This window comes from Trachypithecus francoisi, unplaced genomic scaffold (genome assembly GCF_009764315.1).
Source record: "Trachypithecus francoisi isolate TF-2019V2 unplaced genomic scaffold, Tfra_2.0 Lachesis_group3, whole genome shotgun sequence".
Classification (NCBI taxonomy): domain Eukaryota; kingdom Metazoa; phylum Chordata; class Mammalia; order Primates; family Cercopithecidae; genus Trachypithecus; species Trachypithecus francoisi.
In genome coordinates this window covers 108426855-108447496 of record NW_022681468.1, presented here as the reverse complement: position 1 = coordinate 108447496, position 20642 = coordinate 108426855, and the positions used below count along the sequence as shown (strand labels likewise).

The window sequence follows — 20642 nt, the reverse complement described above, 5'->3', positions numbered from 1 at the left end:
GACCAGGCACAGTCCTAGACCATGCGTGCAGGATAGTTCTAACACAGCATGACAGAGTCGGCCCAAGGAGAGCACAGCATGCTGCAGAGTGCAGCGAGGAAGGTGACCACCCTCTCTTGCGTGCATTTTCACTCCCCCACACCTTCCTCCATTTGCAGCAGTGGGACCCAGGCTTGGGGAGGGTGTCTTCTTCAAGGCCCTTTTGATTTCAAATGATAGAAACCTTTTGAAACGCTGTCTGCTGCAAAGCCGCAGCTCTCTCATCCCTTTCTAACTCTTCCTGGCTTTATTGTTCTTCGCTGTTATCTCAATGTAATAATCTGTTCTGTTTGAGTCTATTCTCATCTACTTTAGTCTGTTCTCTTTGTTGTTGTTGTCCGCTCTCTCATCCTCTAGGATATAATGGCCTTTGCCTGTTTAATTCTTTGTGCTTACATTAGCGTCACTCACATATTGTCCAGGCTAAATGAATATTTGTGAAATGATGACTGAGAAGACACCTTGGATAAGTTGTGATAAAAAGTAGAAGTCAGCTAAGCACAGTGGCTCACGCCTATAGTCCCAGCACTTTGGAAGGCCGAGGCAAGAAGAATGATTCAGCCCAGAGTTCAAGACCTGACTGGGCAACATAGCGAGTCCTCATCTCCACAAAAAATAAAAAAATAAGCTGGACATGGGGGCACACGTCTGTAGTCCCAGCTACTTGGGGGGCTGAGGTGGGAGGATTGCTTGAGCCTCAGAGGTCAAGGCTGCAGTGAGCCGAGATTCCACCACTGCACTCCAGCCTGGGCTACAGAACAAGACCCTGTCTCAAAGAAAAAAAAAAAATGGAAATCAGGCAAAGGGAAGGGGATTGCTCAGGGAGGGGAAGTGGCTGGGAAGGGCCAGGGGTGAGAGAGGAGAGAGTGGCACACTGGGGAGTTGTGAGTCCTTCTGGGCAGCAGTGGAGGCCTGTGTGGAGCGGTGGGATGGCGTAGGGTGAGGAGGGAGTATGAGAGGAGGGCAGGGGCCGGACCTCGGAGGCCTTTAATACTGGGCTGCGGGACTTGGATTTTCCTGGCAACTAAGAGTGGAGAACATGAAAGGCTCTCAAGGAGGAGTGTGACGTGGTCATTTGGTCTAAGCCTGCCAGGAAACACATTTGTTGCTTGCCTCCTGTGTGCGAATCACTTTTATGTATGTTGTGTCACAATAATCTTGAAAGCAAGATCTTGCTCTTTAATTTTGCAATAGAGAAAACCATGGACCAGCGAGGCTGAGTGACTGGGGTCACATAAATGATAGAGCCATGATTGTTTTTGTGTTTTAAATAAAGGATTCTGGTAGCAATGCAGAGGCTGGAATGAAGGGGACAAGATCAGAGGAAGGGATGACTGCCCTTTTGCAGCCATCCATCCAGAAATGCAGTGAGGGGGACAGATCTAAGGTGATAGCAGTGCAGAGGCAGGAAGTACACAGGCCAAAGATACACAGGAAGTAGAATTGACAGAATATTGGTGACTGATCAAATGTTGGAGTTTTTCATATTCATTATTCAATAACCATTTATAGAGCCAAGCATAGTTGTAGTTGCTTTGTAATATTAATTCATTTAATGCTCACAAAAACTATCTAAAGGAAGTACTATTATCTTCATTTTTACCAATGAAGAAGCTGAAGCACAGAGGTGTTAGGTAGCTTGCCCAGGGTCACACAGTGAGCTAAGGAGGCAGGACTTAAAGCTAGGTAGTTCAGCTCCAGAGTCTATGCTCTTACCTACTAGATTTCTAGTTTGAGCAACTGGGTAGTGGTGGTGCCAATGGCAAAGATGGGGGACTGTGGAGAAAGGGCAGCTTTGGACAGGAAGAAGAATTTGCTTTTGGACCTGAGGAATGTAAGATGTCACTGAGATACCCAAGAGACAGTTGTACATGTAGGAGCTTCCAAGAGAGGTCTGTGTTAAAGAAAAAATGATTCCCAAATTTGTTAAAAACTATAAAGAAGACTCCATTGAACGCGTGCCATGGCAAAAGGTGCAGGCATCACTGCACTGTGGTCTTGCAGGCTAGGAGAGAGTGGACCCAATTCCAACAAGGATAAATGAGGGTTTATAAGCAAGAAGCAAGGTAGTGGCAGGGGGCAGTGGGTGGAGAATCACTAAGAGGAAACATCAGGGGTCGGGGGATTCCTGTTAGACTCAATCAACAGAATCCTTGCTGAGGACAGTGCAGGGTGGTAGATATCAAAGGTGTCAGATACCAAGGGTGGGGGATTCTCACCAAACTAAGTTAGAATTCTTGCTCAAATTGGTTCTGCAAGGACAGAGAGGGAAGCTCAAGGTCAGGCCTAGACAGGCAGAAGACTTACAGGGGGCTGACTGGAGTTTCAGTCAAAGGCGGGAGGCTTTATCAGCTGGAAATGGGCATCTTGATGTCCTCAGTATGTAAGAGGTGGTGGAGCTGAACGTCTCCAAGGGTGCCTGGGAGAGAGTGAGAGAGAGAAGGCTAAGGCCCAGCCTTGGGAATGCCAACATGGAGTGGGGAGGAGTTGGACTGAGGAAAAGGGGCTGCCCCCAGGACAGGCTGGAGAAGGTAGTGTCCTAGGGCAAGAATGTTCCAAGGGACTGGCCAAGGATAAGGACAAGGTGGAGAGGGGCTGAAGATTGTGTATTAAATTGGGCCATGTAGAGAGTCCTTGTGGCCTGGTCTGGAGCAGCTGCCATGGAGCTGTAGTGGGTGGAGGCCCAATACAGTGGGTACAGTGGGCTGGACATCAAGAGGGGGCAGTGAATGTGGACAGAACCCTCCAACTGCAGATGCAGAGAGAGAGGATAAGAGCTTCAGGGCCAGAGAAGGTCTTTTGCTTGTTTGTTTTCTCCTAAGGTGGAAGATATTTGGTGGTGTTTAAATACTGAAGGAAGTAGACAGTAGGGAGGGGAGAGGATAGAAATAGTCATGTGGGAGGAGGTCAGTTGATGGTCCAGAACCCCATGGGGGGTGGGAGAAGAAATACGCTGAGGTAAGAGCAAGGTGGGGGATGGATGCAGAATAGTGGGAGGGACAGAGATGTGTGTGCAGGCGGTGAGGGAGAGGAGGGACTTGGGGATAATGTCTGGGTTTCTGACTTAGATTTCCATGTGGATGGCAGTGCCCTTGCTGATGTTTAGGGAGGGTTTGGGGAGGAGTGGGTGAAGCTGCTTTTGAGGTTCATAGTCAGCTGCTGATGGTATGGCCGTGGGGCTAAGGAAACGAAGGGGTTGATGCTAGAGGTGTAGATGTAGGGTCATTAGCATCCAAAGGTGACTGTCAAAACCCAGGTGTAGATAAAATTGCATAGGGGGCATGTACAGTGAGAAGAGAAGAAGGCCGAGGCTGGAGCCTCCAGGAGAAAGGAGCAGAGAGGAGAGAGGAATCGGGAGTGCTGTGTCCGAAGCCAGGGGAGGGCAGATACTTGAGAAGGGAGCAGTGCGCAGTCGCATAAAGCCCAGCAAAGCAGTTGGATCAAACAAAGGAAAAACGTGTTTTGGATTTAGCAGTAAGGAAGTTGGTGACCTTGGCAAATGCCTTTTCCGTGGAGTGGTGAGGGAGAGAGCCAAATTGGAGTGACTGCAGGCGATGGAATCCAATAAATCAGAGGCAGCAAGTGTAGATGGCTCTGAAGAAAATAAAGCATTTTGAATTGTATGGATTTCAGCACTATGTGAGTTTCTTGCCAAAGAATGTTGGGAATTCCAAGACACAAACAATTTGCACAGCCATACTTGTCCTCATTTGGCAGAGCATTTGGAGAAAGCGCCCCCCAAACTGCCTCCTCTGTCTCCCAACCGAAGGCTTATGTACATGTCCTTCTCTATCTCTCTTAGGCCGGATCTTGGACCTGAAGACTGGGACGGTCAAGAAAGAAGGGCAGCAGTCATCCATGAGGATGTGCATGGGCTCGCGGCGGTCTTTCATCTGCAGGATGAGGTCTGTTTGGGGGAGCAGCAGGCTATCACGGTGGTTGCTCCTTTCTCTGTCACTGTTAAGAGCCTTGACCAGCTCTGCTGAAGTCACACATGCCGACTTGGATTTACTCCAGGGACTTCATCTTCTTGACCTCAGCATGTGGATATACAAGATCCTTGGTCTAGGAAGAATTCTCTCTGTCCTCCTACCATCCCACTTTGTCTAATTTCCTACCATTTTCTTCTCATTCCTAGATTCACACCCCCTTGTCCACTGTATCACTCTACTTCCTGCCCATCTTTAAGACCCTTCTCCAATCCAACCTCTCCAAGATTCCGTAGTTCTCAACATGTTTTATATTAAGATGGCCTGATTTCATACTTATTCATATATTTCCTGTCACAATTCACACGTTTAATTGGTCTCTATGATATTGTTGATTGATGTGTTAAGTGTAAATGTCTGGGTTCCATGAGTAAATTATAGTGTCCTGAGGATGGAGGCTTTGATTTAGACTTCTCTGAGCCTTCTTTACATCTAGCAGAGTGTTCTACATATATTTGATTTATAAATCATAATTGAAGAAATGCAGGAATGAATGAAATTTGGAGAAATCAGGGGAATTTTGCCATGTCCTTGAAGAAGAGAGAGCTGGGATCTTGAATCCTCAAATCCAGTTCAGCACCGTTTGTACCTTCAACCCTGTGCCCCCTGAGGGATGGTTGGCACGAACTGCAAGGTGGGAGGTGCAGGACAGGGAATTGAGATTGTTTGGGCTGTGGAGTTCATGAGACAGTGACACGAGGAGATGCCACTTATCATTCATTTATTCAGTTATTCAACAAATTTATGTCAAGGGCCCACCTGTGTCATGTGCTCTTCAAGGTGCCGGGAGTCAGTGTTAAGTAAAGCAAAAAAGGCCGGGTGTGGTGGCTCGTGCCTGTAGTCCCAGCACTTTGGGATGCTGAGGTGGGCAGATCGCCTGAGGTCAGGAGTTTGAGACCAGCCTGGCCAAAATGGTGAAACCCCGTCTCTATTAAAAATACAAAAATTAGCTGGATGTGGTGGCACACACCTGTAATCCCAGCTACTCAGGAGGCTGAGGTGAGAGGATCACTTGAACCCAGGAGGCAGAGGCTGCGGTGAGCTGAGATCGCACCACTGCATTCCAGCCTGGGTAAAAGAGTGAATCTCTGTCTCAAAAAAAAAAGAGACTAAAATAATAATAATAATAATAATAATAATAAAGCAAACAAAATCCCTGCCTGCATAGAATTCATTTTCGTGGGGTGATACGCAGTAGACAAAAGTACCAAGTAAATATATGGAATGTCAGACGGTGGTGAGTGCTATGGAAGAAACGTAAAGCAAACTTAAGTGGGAGTAGGAAATAGCAGATGTTGTTAATTTCTGTGTTATATAGAGTGGGAGGGGAAGACATCACTGATAAGGTGACTTTTGAGCAGAGACCTAAAGAAAGTGAGTGAATGAAACAAGGGAATGTCTGGGCAAAGAGAAGTGCAAGTGGAGGGAATAGCAAGGGCAAAGGCCCAGAGGCAGGGATGTTCTTGGCATGTTCAAGGAACAGTGGGAACGTTCTTGTCTCAGAAGCAGAGTGAATGGGGTATGGTGCCGGAGGAATGGGCAGAGATGTGGTTGAGAGGTAGTGGATGTTAGGTCATGTTGACTTTACATCGCTTCAGCTTTTACTCTGCATGAGATGAGAGGTCAGTGAAGTTGATAGTGAGAGTTACATGTTCTGAATAAATTTTTTAAAACTGTTCTGGTTTTCTATGGAGAATAAACCTGTGGATGAAGAAGAAGGGTAGAAGTAAGGAGGTTATTGTAATGATTCAGGTGAGAAATGTGATTGTGGTAGAAAGTGCTCAGATTTTGAGTGTATTTCACAGATAGAGCCAGCCTTCAGGTAGGGTGTGAGAAAAAGAGAGAAATCAAAGGTACAGCTAAATTTTTTTCCCACTCAATTGAAAAAATTGAGTTGTCATTTTCTAAGATGGAAAAAGTTGTTGGGGGAGGTAGTTTGGGGTCGAGGGGAATTCCAGCATAAGATGCCTATCTGTAAGAACAAATTTACAAGAGAAAAACAAGCAACCCCATAAAAAAGTGGGCAAAGGACATGAGCAGATGCTTTTCAGAAGAAGACTTATGTGGTGGCCAACAATCATATGAAAAAAGAAAGCTCAATATCACTGATTATTACAGAAATGCAAATCAAAACCACAATGAGACACCATCTCACACCAGTCAGAATAGCTCTTATTAAAAAGTCAAAAAGGGCCAGGTGTGGTGGCTCATGCTGGTAATCCCAGCATTTTGGGAGGCCAAGGTGGGCAGATCACGAGGTCAAGAGATCGAGACTATTCTGGCCAACATTATGAAACCCCATCTCTACTGAAAATAGAAAGAATAGCTGGTTGTGGTGACATGTGCCTGTAGTCCCAGCTACTCGGGAGGCTGAGGCAGGAGAATTCCTTGAACCCGGGAGGCAGAGGTTATGGTGAGCCAAGATCACGCCACTGCACTCCAGCCTGGCAACAGAGTGAGACTCCATCTCAAAAATAAATAAAAAATAAAAATTAAAAATGTCAAAAAATAACAGATGCTGGTGAGGTTGTGGAGAAAAAGGAACACTTATTCAGTATTGGTGGGAGTGTAAATTAGTTCTACCATTGTGGAAGACAGTGTGGTGATTCCTCAAACACCTAAAAAGAGAAATACCATTTGACCCAGCAATCCCATTACTGGGTATATACCCAAAGAGCTATAAATCATTCTATTATAAAGACACATGCATGCATATGTTTATTGCAGCACTATTCACAACAGCAAAGACATGGAATCAATCTAAATGGCCATCAATGATAGACTGGATAAAGAAAATGTGGTACATATACACCATGGAATACTACACAGTCATAAAAAAGAAAAAGATCATGTCATTTGCATGGACGTGGATGCAGCTGGAAGTCTTTATTCTTGATGAATTAACACAGGAACAAAAAAACAAAATACTACATGTTCTCACTTACAAGTGAGAGCTAAATGATGAGAACTCAGGGACACATGGAAGGGAACAACACACACTGGGGACTTTCGGAGGGTGGAGGGTGGGAGGAGGAAGAACATCAGGAAAAATAACTAATGGGTACTAGGCTTAATATCTGGATGATGAAATAATCTGTACAACAAAGCCCATGACACAAGTTTACCTATGTAACAAACCCGCACTTGTACCTCTGAACTTAAAAGTTAAAAAAAAAGATGCCCATCATACAACTAGATGGAGAAGATGAGCAGACAGTTGGACATATAGCTCTGGAATCCAAGGAAGAGGTTGGGGCTAAAGATATGGACCTGGGGATTGACATCAATAAAATGGTATCTAAAGCCTCAAAACTGAGATGCATGTGAAATCACATGGGAGGTGAGTGTAGACAGATGAGAAGACAGAGGACTGAGTCCTGGCACTTTCTCTGCCTCAGGGGATTGGGGAAGAACCAGCAAAGGAGACTGAGAAGGAGCAGTGAGGCAGGTGGGAGGGGAAGAAGAGAGGGCAAAGGGAACAAGAGAGGATGAAGGATGTTTCTAGAAGAAAGGAGTTATCAATGGTCAAAGGCTACTGATGAGCCCTGAATGTGAAGACTGAGGATTCATCACTGGACATCAGAGAGAGAATCAGCAGGAGATACGGCACGTAGGAGATATGGCACATAGCAGCACAACGGAGTCACTTACTTATGTCACCCTCATCTAATTGCGTGCTGCAGGAACTGTGATTTGCCACAGGATCTATGACTTGCCACTGGGACGTCTGTTGCATACTATGAAGTTCCAAACAATAGGTGCTTTAAAATGAGTGTCTATTTTCCCTAATTCAAATTAATCTTTTAAAGCAACTACACTTTTTAAGCAAAACCTGTTTATGTACAGGCTGGTTGGTCTCCCTCAGATCACCAAGGTTGCCTGTGTTGAGGGGAGACCTGCCTCTCTCACTCGCTCCTTGGGCCCTCAGAGCTGGCAGAGACCTTTTGTTCTGTTTTACAAGAAATGGCCCTTCGGGGATTTGAACCTGGATGTTCTTTTCTCTGAGTCTCTTCCTCTTGAGACTGAGCCTCTGGAATTCTTCTTGAAGGCACAGATGAAATCCTCTTCACCACCTGCCTCAGGTCACAGGATGGTGCTGGAATGACAGAATGCACGCTTGTCTCCATTTAACTTAGGACTGGGTCCCTACAGACTGCATGCCCTCCTTCAGCAGCAGGGGCAAGCTGGGCAGTGGGATCCACTTCCATTGCTGTCCACCTAGGGATGAAATGCCATCAGTTAGTGTAATCAGTCATGGCATGTTTGTCCTGCAGTGCTTGGGTGAATAAATGCCTATCCTAGCTTAGTAGACATTCAGTAGAGCACCAGCAATACAAATCTTAATTGTACCATCTAAGCAATTCCCTTATGAATAAATTGATTGAAAGTGCCATAGTATATCATTTCTATTGGCCTATAAAGCCACTATCACTGCCCTGTCAATGAAATTCATGCAGTCCCTTCCCTGCCCTCGTGTCCTTCCAGGGAGCGTGATATTGGTTGCTCTTTGAAGTGCCAGGTCCGTACTGCCTGTCTTTACCTGAGAGGTGGGCAGCACTGCCATCTACTGAGAACATAACATTTTCCTCCAAATAAAACAGCTTACTTTCAGCAAAGCACTGGGCACAGTCAGCCAGAAAAGGGCAGAGGGCCAAACATTGCTGGGCAGCAATGACATGGGGTGAGCCTCCTGTGAAGGCCACACTAGTGCTGGCAGCTGTCTAAGGTCTCAGAGTATAATTAGACTCTTATCTCTGCTGTATTGAAATTAAGATATTCAGGATATCACTTGTGATGTAGTTGGGAAATGGAAATGCACATAAAAAATAGATATACCAAGCAGCAATCAGAGCCTGGCCATGTTGCAGGCTTTGGGTGTTCAGCACCTGAGATGCTGAGAGGGTCATTGAAAAGGGAGGCAGAAAAGGTTGTCCCAGAGTGTGTAGTGTGATGCTACCATCCCCTGCCTCACAGAGAGGGGCCCACAGAAAGACCGGATTCTCTACCTGTTTATCTCTCATCCCCACGCTCTCCTTGGCCATCAGCAGACTTCCAGCTGTCTGGTTGTCCCTAGAACCAGAACAGTGTATGGGAGGAGAGAGTTTCCACAGCTGTGATGCTAAAGCCTGAGAAAATGCTACTGTTCATTAACTGGCAACATCTGTTTTGAGTTGATGTCTCTGCTCAGGCCTGAAGGGACATTATTGCTGTCATCACCCTCTTCCCTTCTTTCCTAAAAGCCATGGAGTTCCACTGAAATGATCTGCAGGACTGAGCATGGCCAGGTTTCTTCTAGAGTCTTTCTGTAGGTCTCCAGCTTCTGGACTGGGCCCTGAAATAATTTCAGTGTGTGTTGTAAAGTGGGTCACACTCTCCTTTTTTCAGTGGCATGAAAAAAAACATTCAAAGGCATGGAGGTCTGCTTCTGCACTGTTGAAGAAAATTGGCTATAGGCCTCACCTGAATAAATGTGTAAGCATGAATTAAGGCTCATCTACTTGACAGCAGCACCATATACTGAATAAACTTGCCTGGGTCTTTGCTCGTTCTAACACATTTGTCACATCTCAGGTGTGGAAATGCTCCTTTGGACCACCTTCCTCTAAACAGAATAACCACCATGAGGAAAAGGTTCAGGTCAGTATCTCTTCTGATGTGTATTATGGGACTGTTCTAGTAGATAGTGTAAACACCCTAAGCTAAGCAGCCTAGATTAAAGAAGGGGCTTAGTGTGATGAGGACTGAGAGAACCAGGTATCAGGGTGGCAGTGGCAGAGATGAGAGAAAACAGGGGGTTCGGTGGAATTTAGTTTTGATTTTCAGACCACGTGGGAGGAAGGAACAGAGGATAGTGGGGAGTCAAGATTCAAAACTACAAAGGCAGACAAAGAAACCCAGTAGCTTAGATGCCAGAGGAGTCATCAACATCCTTGTCTCACCCTCATATGATGAAAACAATTTCACAAATGTTCTTTTTTAGGAATGGTCTTGGCCCTGTGAAAGAAGGAGAAGCCCAATATGCTGTGGTCCACTGCACAGGATACATCAAGGCCTGGCCACCAGCAGGTAAGGAGACCTGCATATAAATTCCAAGGGAACTGGGTGCTGCTCATACCTGATCATGGTGTCCTGTTAGAAAACTCTTCTTATAGGAGTAGGTGGGAAAATATCCTTATTTTTCTTTGTAGTTAGAACACAATTATCTTTGTAATTGGAAAACATCCTATTACTTGAAACAAAGGTTTCTATAAAGAGCTAATTGTACAGCTGGGTGCAGTGGCTCATGCCTGTAATCCCAGCACTTTGGGAGGCTGAGGCGGGCGGATCATGGGATCAGGAGATTGAGACCACCCTGGCTAACACGGTGAAACCCTGTGTCTACTAAAAATACAAAAAATTAGCCAGGCATGGTGGCACGTGCCTGTGGTCCCAGCTACTTGGGAGGCTGAGGCAGGAGAATCACTTGAACCCAGGAGGCGGAGGTTGCAGTGAGCCAAGATTTCGCCACTGCGTTCCAGCCTGGGTAACAGAGCGAGACTCCATCTCAAAAAATAAATAAATAAAAAATAAGGGCTAATTGTACAAAGGTGGTTGGAGTTTTAGCAACTCACTTCTAGGTTCTGTCACCTAGAGCATTCTATAAAGTCAGAGTGGCAATTTGAAATGATGAGTGTATCTAAATCATTACAGAATTGCAAATAAAAGCCACAGTGAGATACATCGCATTCTCACTAAGATGGTTAAAAGACAAGTAACAACAAATGTTGGTGAGGATATGGAGCAACTGGAATCCTCATACATTGCTGGTGGGAATGTAAAAGAGTATAGCTACTTTTGAAAACAGTCTGGCAGTTCCTGAAAATACTAAAAACAGAGTTACCATATAATTCAGCAATTTTCACTCCTAAATATACAACCAAGAGAATTGAAAATGTTCATAGCAACATTATTCATAATGTCCAAAAAATGGAAACAACTCAAATGTACACCAAGTGATGAATAGATAAATAAAATGTGGTATATTCTTGTAATAGAGTATTATTTAGGAATAAAAAGCAATGAAGTATTGATACATGCTATATTATGGACAAACCTTAAAAATATCATACTAAGTGAACAGAGTCAGACACAAAAGCCCACATGTCATATGATTTCATTTATGTAAAATGTCCAGAATAGGCAAATTCATGAAGACAGAAAGTAGGTTTGTGGTTTCTTGGTACTGCAGGGAAGAATGAGGAATGACTGCTAATGGATACAGTGTTCTTTTAGGGGTGACAGAGGTGTTCTAAAATTACATAGTGGTAATAGTTGCACTGCTATGTAACTATATTAAAAACCACTGATGTGAATTTTATATCAATAAATTTGTTCTTAAACGAAAAGATATATACAATGTTAAACAATTTTTGTTCACTTTATGGCCCGGAATGTAGTATGTATATCTCATTGACTGTTTCATGTCAGCTTGAGAACAATGTGTATTCTGCTGTTGTTGGATAAAGTATTCTTTTTTTTTTTTTTTTTTGAGATGGAGTTTTGCTCTTGTTACCCAGGCTGGAGAGCAATGGCATGATCTGGTCTCACTGCAACCTCCACCTCCTAGGTTCAAGCAATTCTCCTGCCTCAGCCTCCTGAGTAGCTGGGATTACAGGCATGTGCCACCACGCCTGACTAATTTTTTGTATTTTTAGTAGAGAAGGAGTTTTACCATGTTGGCCAGGCTGGTCTTGAATTCCTGACCTCAGGTGATCCACCTGCGTCAGCCTCCCAAAGTGCTGGGATGACAGGTATGAGCCACCACACCCAGCCAGATGAAGTATTCTTTAAACGTCAATTTGATCAAGATGATTGAGAGTGCTGTTGAGGGCAACTGTGTTTGTATTGACTTTTTTGCCTGCTCAATGTAGCAATTACTGAAGGAGGAATGTTGAAATCTCCAATTATAACAGTGGATTTTCCTATTTCTCCTTGTAGGTCTTTTTTTTTTGCCTCACATGTTTTGATGCTCTGTTGTTTGGTGCACATATGTTAGGGATTGTTATATTTTCAAAGAAAATTGTTCCTTTTTATCCTTGATAATTTTCCTTGCTCTGAATTCTGCTTTGTATGAAATTAATAGAGTTTCTCCAACTTTCTTTTAATTTCTGTTAGCATGGTACATCTTTCTCTATCCTTTTACTTACAACTTAACGGTGTTTTTATATTTAAAGTTGGTTTCTTGTAAGCAACATATAGCTGGATCTAGTTTTTTAATCCACTCTCATAATCTTTTAATTGATACTTTTAGACCAGTTACATTTAGCATGATTATTGATATAGTTTGATAGCTACCATGTTTTCTATTCATTTCTCTCATTCTTTGTTTATTTGCCTCCTATATTTTTGCCTTTTTTAGTTTCTTTAAAAATGTTTTTATTCTTTGCCCTAAGTTTGCAACATACATTTACAATTATTATATACAATTACAAATATATATATATATATATATATATATAAAATCCATGTTTAAAAAATATTATGCCCCTTCATGTATAGGGCAGGCAACTTATAATAAAATCTTCCTTCTTCTGTGTTTTCATTTCTTATACTGTTGCTCTCATTCATGTCACTTATTTGTATGCTATCATTGTTACTGTTATTACTTTGAAAAAACTGGTATCTATTAGATCAATTTTAAGTAACAAAAATAAAATGTTTTATTATATCTTTATTCCTTCTCTGATGCTCTTCTTCCAAGGAACTTATTTTAATATTTCTTACAGGGCCACTCTGCTGGTGATGAAGTCTGTTTTTGATTTTTTGTAGAAAATCTTTATTTCTCCTTCACATTTGAAGGATTGAAATTATGAGATATAGAAATATGGGTTGGCAGCTACTTTCTTTCAGTGCTTTAAATATTTCACTTCATTCTCTTCTTGTTAACATGGTTTCTGAAGAGAAGTCCACATAATTCTTATCCTTGTTCTCTATAGGTAGTGTGGGATTATTTTTTCTAGCTTCTTTTAAGAGTGTCTCTTTATGTTTGGTCTCCTTCAGTTTGAATATAATGTGCCTAAATATAGAGGGGTTTGTTTGTTTGTTTGTAATACTGCTTGGTATTCCCTGAGGCTCCTGGATCTGTGGTTTGATGTCTCTCATTAACTTTAGACATTTTTCAGACATCATTTTAAAAAATATTTCTTCTGGTCCATTTTCTCCTTCTCTTTTTGTATTCCAGTTACACAAATATTGTATCTTTTGAAATTGTACCACAATTTTTGAGTGTTTGAGTGTTCTGTTCTTTTTTTTATTCTTTTTTTCTCTTTGCATTTCAGTTTGGAAAGTTTCAAATTGATATATTTTCAAGTTCACTGATACTTTCCTTGGCTGTGTTCAGCCTACTGATGAGTCTATCAAAACTTTCCTTGACTGTGTTCAGTTTACTGATGAGTCTATCAAAGGCCTGCTTCATTTCTGTCACAGTGTTTTTTAATTTGTGCATGTCTTTTTTATTCTTTCTTAGAGTTTCCATCTCTCTACTTTACATTATCCATCTGTTCTTGCATATTGTTTACATTTTCCATGAAAGTTTATAAGTTATTAATCATAATTATTTTAAACATCTGGTAGTTTCAAAATCCACCTGAGTCTGGTTCCAGTGCTCACTTTGTCTCTTCAAATTATGATTTTTTTCTAGCTTGTTAGTATGCTATGTAATTCTTTGTTGAAATCCAGACATGATGTATCAGGTAATAGGAACTGAGGTAACTAGGCCTTTGGTGTGGAGTTTTATATTAGCATTCCTGGGAGTTGGACTGTGTTTAATGTTTTAAATATTGTAGCTATAGCTTCCAGAGGCTATAAATTCCTTGTTTTTCTCCCCTACTATCTTTGGTTTTCCAAAGAGCTTTTTCTTTTTCTGTTCCTTTTTTTTTTGAGATGGAGTCTTGCTCGGTCGCCAGGCTGAGTGCAGTGGCTCAATCTCAGCTCACTGCAACCTCCGCCTCCCAGGTTCAAGCAATTCTCCTGTACTACAGGTGTGCGCCACCATGGCCAGCTAATTTTTGTATTTTTAGTGAAGATGGGGTTTCACCATGTTGGCCATGGTGGTTTCGATCTTCTGACTTGGTGATCCTCCTGCCTTGGCCTCCCAAAATGCTGGGATTACAGGCAGGAGCCCTGGCTCCTGGCTCAAAGAGCTTTTTCTTAAATAGTCTTAAATAGAGTATGCCTTGCATTGAGCCCTGCTGATGTGGGATGAGGAGGAGGGGGAGAGAAATTGTTCTATAATCTTATGATTCAACCTCATGGGCCTGTGTCCTGGGGCTGTGACCTTCACAAGTGTTTCTTATCTCTCCCTCACCTTAGGCCATATGGGAAGGATAGAGTTGGGCTGGAATTGAGTAAGTCCCCTTTTCTGTAGGTGACATAAGGTTCTGGTAAAGTCTTTTCTCTTGGAGAGTAGGTCTTTGTTATGGAGAATGCTCGGACATATTTCATAATGGTTACTTTTTATCTCCTGCTACCGGAGATGGGGGGTGGGGATTTTTCTTGGTTTTTCACTGTGAGAACCTGGTGGGTTCCAGAGGTAAAACCCATGAAAGTGTGGGGGCCAATCTGTGTACATTTTAAAACACATTAATAATACATTCATATAGTAAAGTTAAAAATATTGTTTCATTCATTCATTCAACATGAATTGTTGACCACCTACAATGTATGTGCGAGGCATTGTTCCAGGCACTGTAGATATTGTAGTGCATGTAAATCAGTGAAAATGATCAAGGCAAGTCTCAATCATTTTAGGAGATTTATTTGCCAAAGTTGAGGAAATGTGCCTGGGAGATAGGTATATGCCTTTCTCCAAAGATGATTTTGAGGGCTTCCATATTTAAAGGGAAAAGGGTAGATATTGGGGGAAGAGGAATAAATTTTTTAAAAGGTGCAGGTAGATAAGAGAAAAATGCTTGCATCCTTTTGAGTTTTTGATCAGCCTTTCACTGAACATACAATTTATATGTGAGGGGGAGGTAAATAGTCACTTATGCCTTCATCTGGCTCAGTGAATCTGCATGTCCACATAAGATAACATCAACAGTAGAGCAGAGGAAGCAATCAGATATGCATTTGTCTCAGGTGAGCAGAAAGATGTCTTTGAGCTCTGTCCTTTGTCTCACATCTGTGAAGATAAGCTATCAATTTTCATTGCCAGGGTGAAATTCACCAGGACTATTTTAGGGTAAAGATTTGGAGCCCACAAGGAATTTCCTTATGGGCAAATTGTGGGGAGGTATTTAGCTTTTTTTTTTTTTTTTGAGTTGGAGTCTCGCTCTCTTGCCCAGGCTGGAGTGCAGTGGTGTAATCTCTGTTCACTGCAAGCTCTGCCTCCCGGGTTCATGCCATTCTTCTACCTCAGCCTCCCGAGTAACTGGGACTACAGGCGCCCGCCACCACGCCCGGCTAATTTTTTGTATTTTTTTTTTTTTTCACTAGAGATGGGGTTTCACCATGTTAGCCAAGATGGTCTTGACCTCCTGACCTCGTGATCTGCCCACCTCAGCCTCCCAAAGTGGCCTCCCAAAGTGCTGGGATGACAGGCGTGAGCCACCATGCCCAGCTGTTTTTTTTTTTTTTTTTTTTTAATCTTTGTACCTATCTTATTTAGGAACCAAATGCGAAGTAGGTTTGCATGACCCAGTTCTCAGTTTGTCTTTTCCCTTTGGATTAGTGAGTTAGGGGTCCCGAGATTTATTTTCCTTTCACATGTGCAAAATGACACATTTCTGTACTCTGAAGATAAAAGTGGTCAATAAACAAGATGACTAATCAAATATACAGAATATTAGATAGTTCACGCTGAAGATGTAGACTCAAGAGTCATCAGTGTACACACGGTTATTAAAGTCGTAAACCTCTGTTTACCTCTGGGGAGAAAGGAAGCAGAATGGTATCAGGAAGCCCTCCAATTACACTGGATGTTTTTTATTTCTCTAATATGAAGATAACATGAAGTAAATGTGGCAGAATGTTAACATGTTTTAAATTTGTATATTGAAGAAGGCAGTTAAGCAAGACGAGTAAATTACAGAGATTTGCTGTACAATATAATGCCTATGGTTAACAATAAGATACTGTGCACCTAGACATTTAAGAGAGTAGATCTCATGCTGTGTTCTTACCACAAAAATAAATAAATAAATACCAACAAATGTACAAAAGGAAACTTTTGGAGGTCATGGGTATGTTTACTACCTTGATTGTGGAGATGATAACGTGAGTGTATACATATGTCCAAACGTACCAAATTGGATTTGTTAATTATGTACAGTTTTTCATATACTGATCATATTTTTGTAAAGCTAGGGGAAAAAATCTGTGTTTGGATACATGGGTGTTTGTTATATTTTCTATTTTTGCCTATGTTTAACCCTTTTCCCATTTGCCCTGAGAATACTTGCCTGTAGCGCTTGTGGCTGCAGCATTCACCCCAAGATAACCTTGCCACAAAGTATCTTGCTTTTATTATTGTCACACTGCTCTAGTATATTGGCTTTGGAAACAAAAGATATCATTCTAGTTATAGCAGTCTGTGTTTAGCAATGATATTTCCATTTACAAAATATAGTAATTCTCAATTGCTGAAAATACAAATCCTAGAAAATGTAGCATTCCTAGGCACGTTGGTAACATTGTTCTTGAACAGTTGTTGGCCAAAGATTCATTTGATGAATCTGATTTTACTGAGATAGATAATTCTGATGATTCAGATGATTCTGATGTTAATTCTGTTTAGAAATAACTCAAAGAACAGATTGTATATTTTATTTTCACATTGAAAATTAGTCAGATTTTCTTCAGACTCAAAGAGCATGTTTATGTAAAATTAAATGAGGCTGGCAGCGAGTTATACTTTTTTTTTCCTAAACAGGAGAAGAGTTAAAGCATAACAAATTAAAAATCAGACTATAAAAAATTGTGGTACACAAAATATCCTGGCAACAAAATCCAACAAATTTACTGGTAAAAATGTATCAACTATATATTTTTGTAATATAAAAGCAAATACCAATAGTGTATTTCATGACTACACAAATAAATCATGATATTGAATAAATTTGCATCAATTTATAAAAGGTACATAAGGAAAAAGCAGCTATAGCAATAATAATTGTTACAAATCAAGCTACAAAATGTAAATTTTTATTAAATTCCTATACATGGGTCACTGCAGTCTGTGTAAATAAATATTTTAGTACACAGGAACACAAAGCATACAGCAAAATAATACATTTGAAGAAATGCCAATGCCATCTTCATGCTTGGAGTAAATAAAATGTTTATAGAATGTTGGTAATTGGCAAGCAAATGAAAAAATTATGAATTCTAAGATAAACTAGCTTAAACTTAATATGTATCATTGCCTCTTTTGGGCAATGCGTTATGTTAATAAAGGATTCTGGTAGTGAAAAATTGAATCTCTACTATTAGGAGAATGATCCAAGTCCAGCTCATAGACCTGTCACATACATTCCTTTGCTTCTTACCATGCTCTGTCAATAGAGAGTGAAGCCTTGCTGTCTTCTAGTGGACTATACCTCTCACCTTGTATGTGAGGCCTTCCATGAACAATGTGGATGATTTGAAAGCAAAATAATTTTAGATACTGTTTAAAAAGTAAAAAGAATGAATTTTCTATATTCACAAATATAGTAAGCACCTTAATGCAGTTCTTAAATGTAAATAATAATAATAATAATAAATACTTACCGAATGCTTACTATGTGTCAGATGTAATTATAAATGTTTTAGCTGCATTAACTCATTTAATCATCACAACAGCTGCATGGAATGGATGCTATTATTTTTATGTGATAAACAAGCAAACTGAGGCACAGAGATATAACCTGCCTAAACTCATACAGCTAGTGCATACCTAATGGAGCCAGAATGTCTTGATTGATTCTTAAGTTAGCTTGATTCTTAAGTTTGTGCCCTTAATCAGTGTATACATACATACGTATACATATAGAGTCATGCATCGCTTAATAATGAGAATGCATCCTGAGAAATGTGTCATTAGGCAATTTAATCATTGTATGAACATCATAGCATGTACTTACACAGATGTAGATGGTATAGCCTACTACACACCTAGGCTATGTGGGATAGCCCGTTGCTCCTAGGCTGCAAATCTGTACAGCATGTTACTGTACTGAATATGTTAGCAGTTGTAACACAATGGTGAGTATTTATGTATCTAAACATAGAAAAGGTGTAATAAAAATATGGTATTGTAATCTTATGGGACCACTGTCATATATGCAGTCTGTCGTTAACCAAAACAACTGCATGACTGCATGACTACATATATATGCACGTATATACATATCTCTCTCTGTTTGACGTTTACATATATATGTGTATATATATATACACACACATTAAAAAATTTTTTTCTACTGAGACCGTAATGCACAGAAATATCAGGATGTTGTTTGCCAAAGGCCTCCAGCTGGACTCAAGGGTGGCGATCCTAAGAAGCAATACCTTCCCAGTGTTCAGAGCCTGGACCTCGGCTTTGTAGATCCAGAAAGTCTTGACAATGTTCTAGAATTTCTGAGAGGCAGGGAGCGTGAAAGAGTTCTCATAAGTGAATGTTTTAGCCAGGTGCGATTCAGTAATGTCATGGGGCTCCTTGTCCCTGGCATGGATGCTCATGTCCAATGTCTTGTGAACCCATCAGTTTTGAGTACTTGAGAAACCACATTTGTATTAGAAGTTTGTTTGCTGAGAAGAAATTAAGAGTAAAGGGATGTGGACCACTGAGAGGGAGATTTCTGAGAGTGGCCCAGTTCAGCGAGCATGTGTGCTGGCCCCATGGGTGGCAGCTGTTGAGCCACTCTCTCAGGGGTACAAACACAGACCCATCCTTCAGGGATTGCACAGATTGGTGGGGAGATCAGTGCATGTACAGGTGACTACAGGGAGTGTGGGCAGGGCAGTCAGCCTTGCGGGGGACAGAGGAAGGGTCCCTAACTTGCCTGGGGTTAGGACAGGGTTCCTGGAGGAAGCCCGTAATACTGCAGGATTGGTACTGACAAATTCTGCCCCATTCCAAGGTGACCATCTCATTCTTCCTGATGCTTTCTTCACTTGAGTTAGTTAATCATTCTAATTATACCAGGCAAATTTCTCTTCCTGCTTCTAGTCTCAAAGTGATCTTCTTCTTACCACTTTATTTGAGCTCCAGGCCCCTGATATCACATGGTAAATGCCTTGATCATGGAAAGACTCATTTTTAGTGTCCTTATGGATGAGTGTGAGAAAGGAGGCTGAGGTCCAAGGTGCAGACAGGTGACTGCATCCAGAGAGCCTGCAAAGAGGATTCAGGATAAGCTTTTCTGAAGTTGGATGCAGGTCTGTGACTGTGAGTGTGAGTGCACAGGGTAACAGAGCAGTGGGACTGTTATGCATTAAGTCTTCAACGATGGCCCTTGAAACTTTGCTGCATGAGAAATGATGGAAGGAGCCAGGGGTGTTTATCTTGGAGAAAGTGAGACATGATTTCTGTCTTCAAGTATTTGAGGGGGTGTCATATGAAGGAGGAATTAACCTCACTTAGGATAGTTCCAGAAGGCACAATTTGGATGAAAAAGGGAAAGTTACCAGAAGGCAGAGTTTAACTTAATAGAGAGAAATGAGCAAAGGCAATGAATAGCGTGCAAAAAAATGTGTACATAGAGACACTAAACGTATGGAAAAAGTTAGCCTCACTATTAATCAGAACTGCAAATTAAAACAATTGTTACCATCTCCTCTTACTTATCAAAAGGCAAAAAGTGGAAAAGACAAAATACGCAATGTTGGTAAAGTTAAACAAAAATGGACACTTTTAGGTACTGCTGGTGAGAAAATAGGTTAGTACAAACCTTTTGTAGAATAACCTGGCAGTATGTATTAAATATCTTAAAATGTGCACCTCTTGGGATACAGAAATTATGCTTTTAGGAACTTATTTCAAGGAATTAATCAGAGATATGTGCATGTGTGTTCAAGCATTAATAATAATTGTGAAAACCTCAAATTAATTACATTTCAGTGATAAAGAATTGGTTAGAAATAGCATGGGACATCTACACGATAAAATGCTGGATAATAATTAAACAGGCATGCTTTTAGAGGATATTGAAGAACAAAGTGCTGGCGGGTGCAGTGGCTGACGCCTGTAATCCTAGCACTTTGGGAGGCCGAGGCGGGCGGATCACGAGGTCAGGAGATCGAGACCATCCTGGCTAATATGAAACCCTGTCTCTACTAAAAATACAAAAATTAGCCAGGTGTGATGGTGGGCACCTGTAGTCCCAGCTACTCGGGAGGCTGAGGCAGGAGAATGGCGTGAACCTGGGAGGCGGAGCTTGCAGTGAGCAGAGCAGAGATCGCGCCACTGCACTCCAGCCTGGGCGACAGAGTGAGACTCTGTCTCAAAAAGAAAACAAAACAAACAAACAAAAACAAACAAACAAACAAAAACAAAAAAGTGCTAAGAAGTATTAAAAAGAATAACAGGCTATAAAACATGCACTTCATGATCCCAATTTTATTTTTAAATTATAAATGAATCCAGTATATCTA

At 41.4% G+C, this 20642-nt stretch overlaps 1 protein-coding gene across 2 annotated transcripts in view; it reads left to right on the top strand.

Annotated features, from left to right (window-relative positions):
- The window catches only part of ARNT2 (aryl hydrocarbon receptor nuclear translocator 2), a 210886-nt gene that overhangs the window by 103580 nt on the left and 86664 nt on the right, over window positions 1-20642 (top strand). For both annotated transcript variants that reach the window (XM_033189223.1, XM_033189224.1), the window contains exons 6-8: window positions 3842-3944; window positions 9600-9665; window positions 10009-10094. In XM_033189223.1, the coding sequence (XP_033045114.1) occupies window positions 3842-3944; window positions 9600-9665; window positions 10009-10094 (255 nt within the window). The remainder of the gene's footprint in view (window positions 1-3841; window positions 3945-9599; window positions 9666-10008; window positions 10095-20642) is intronic.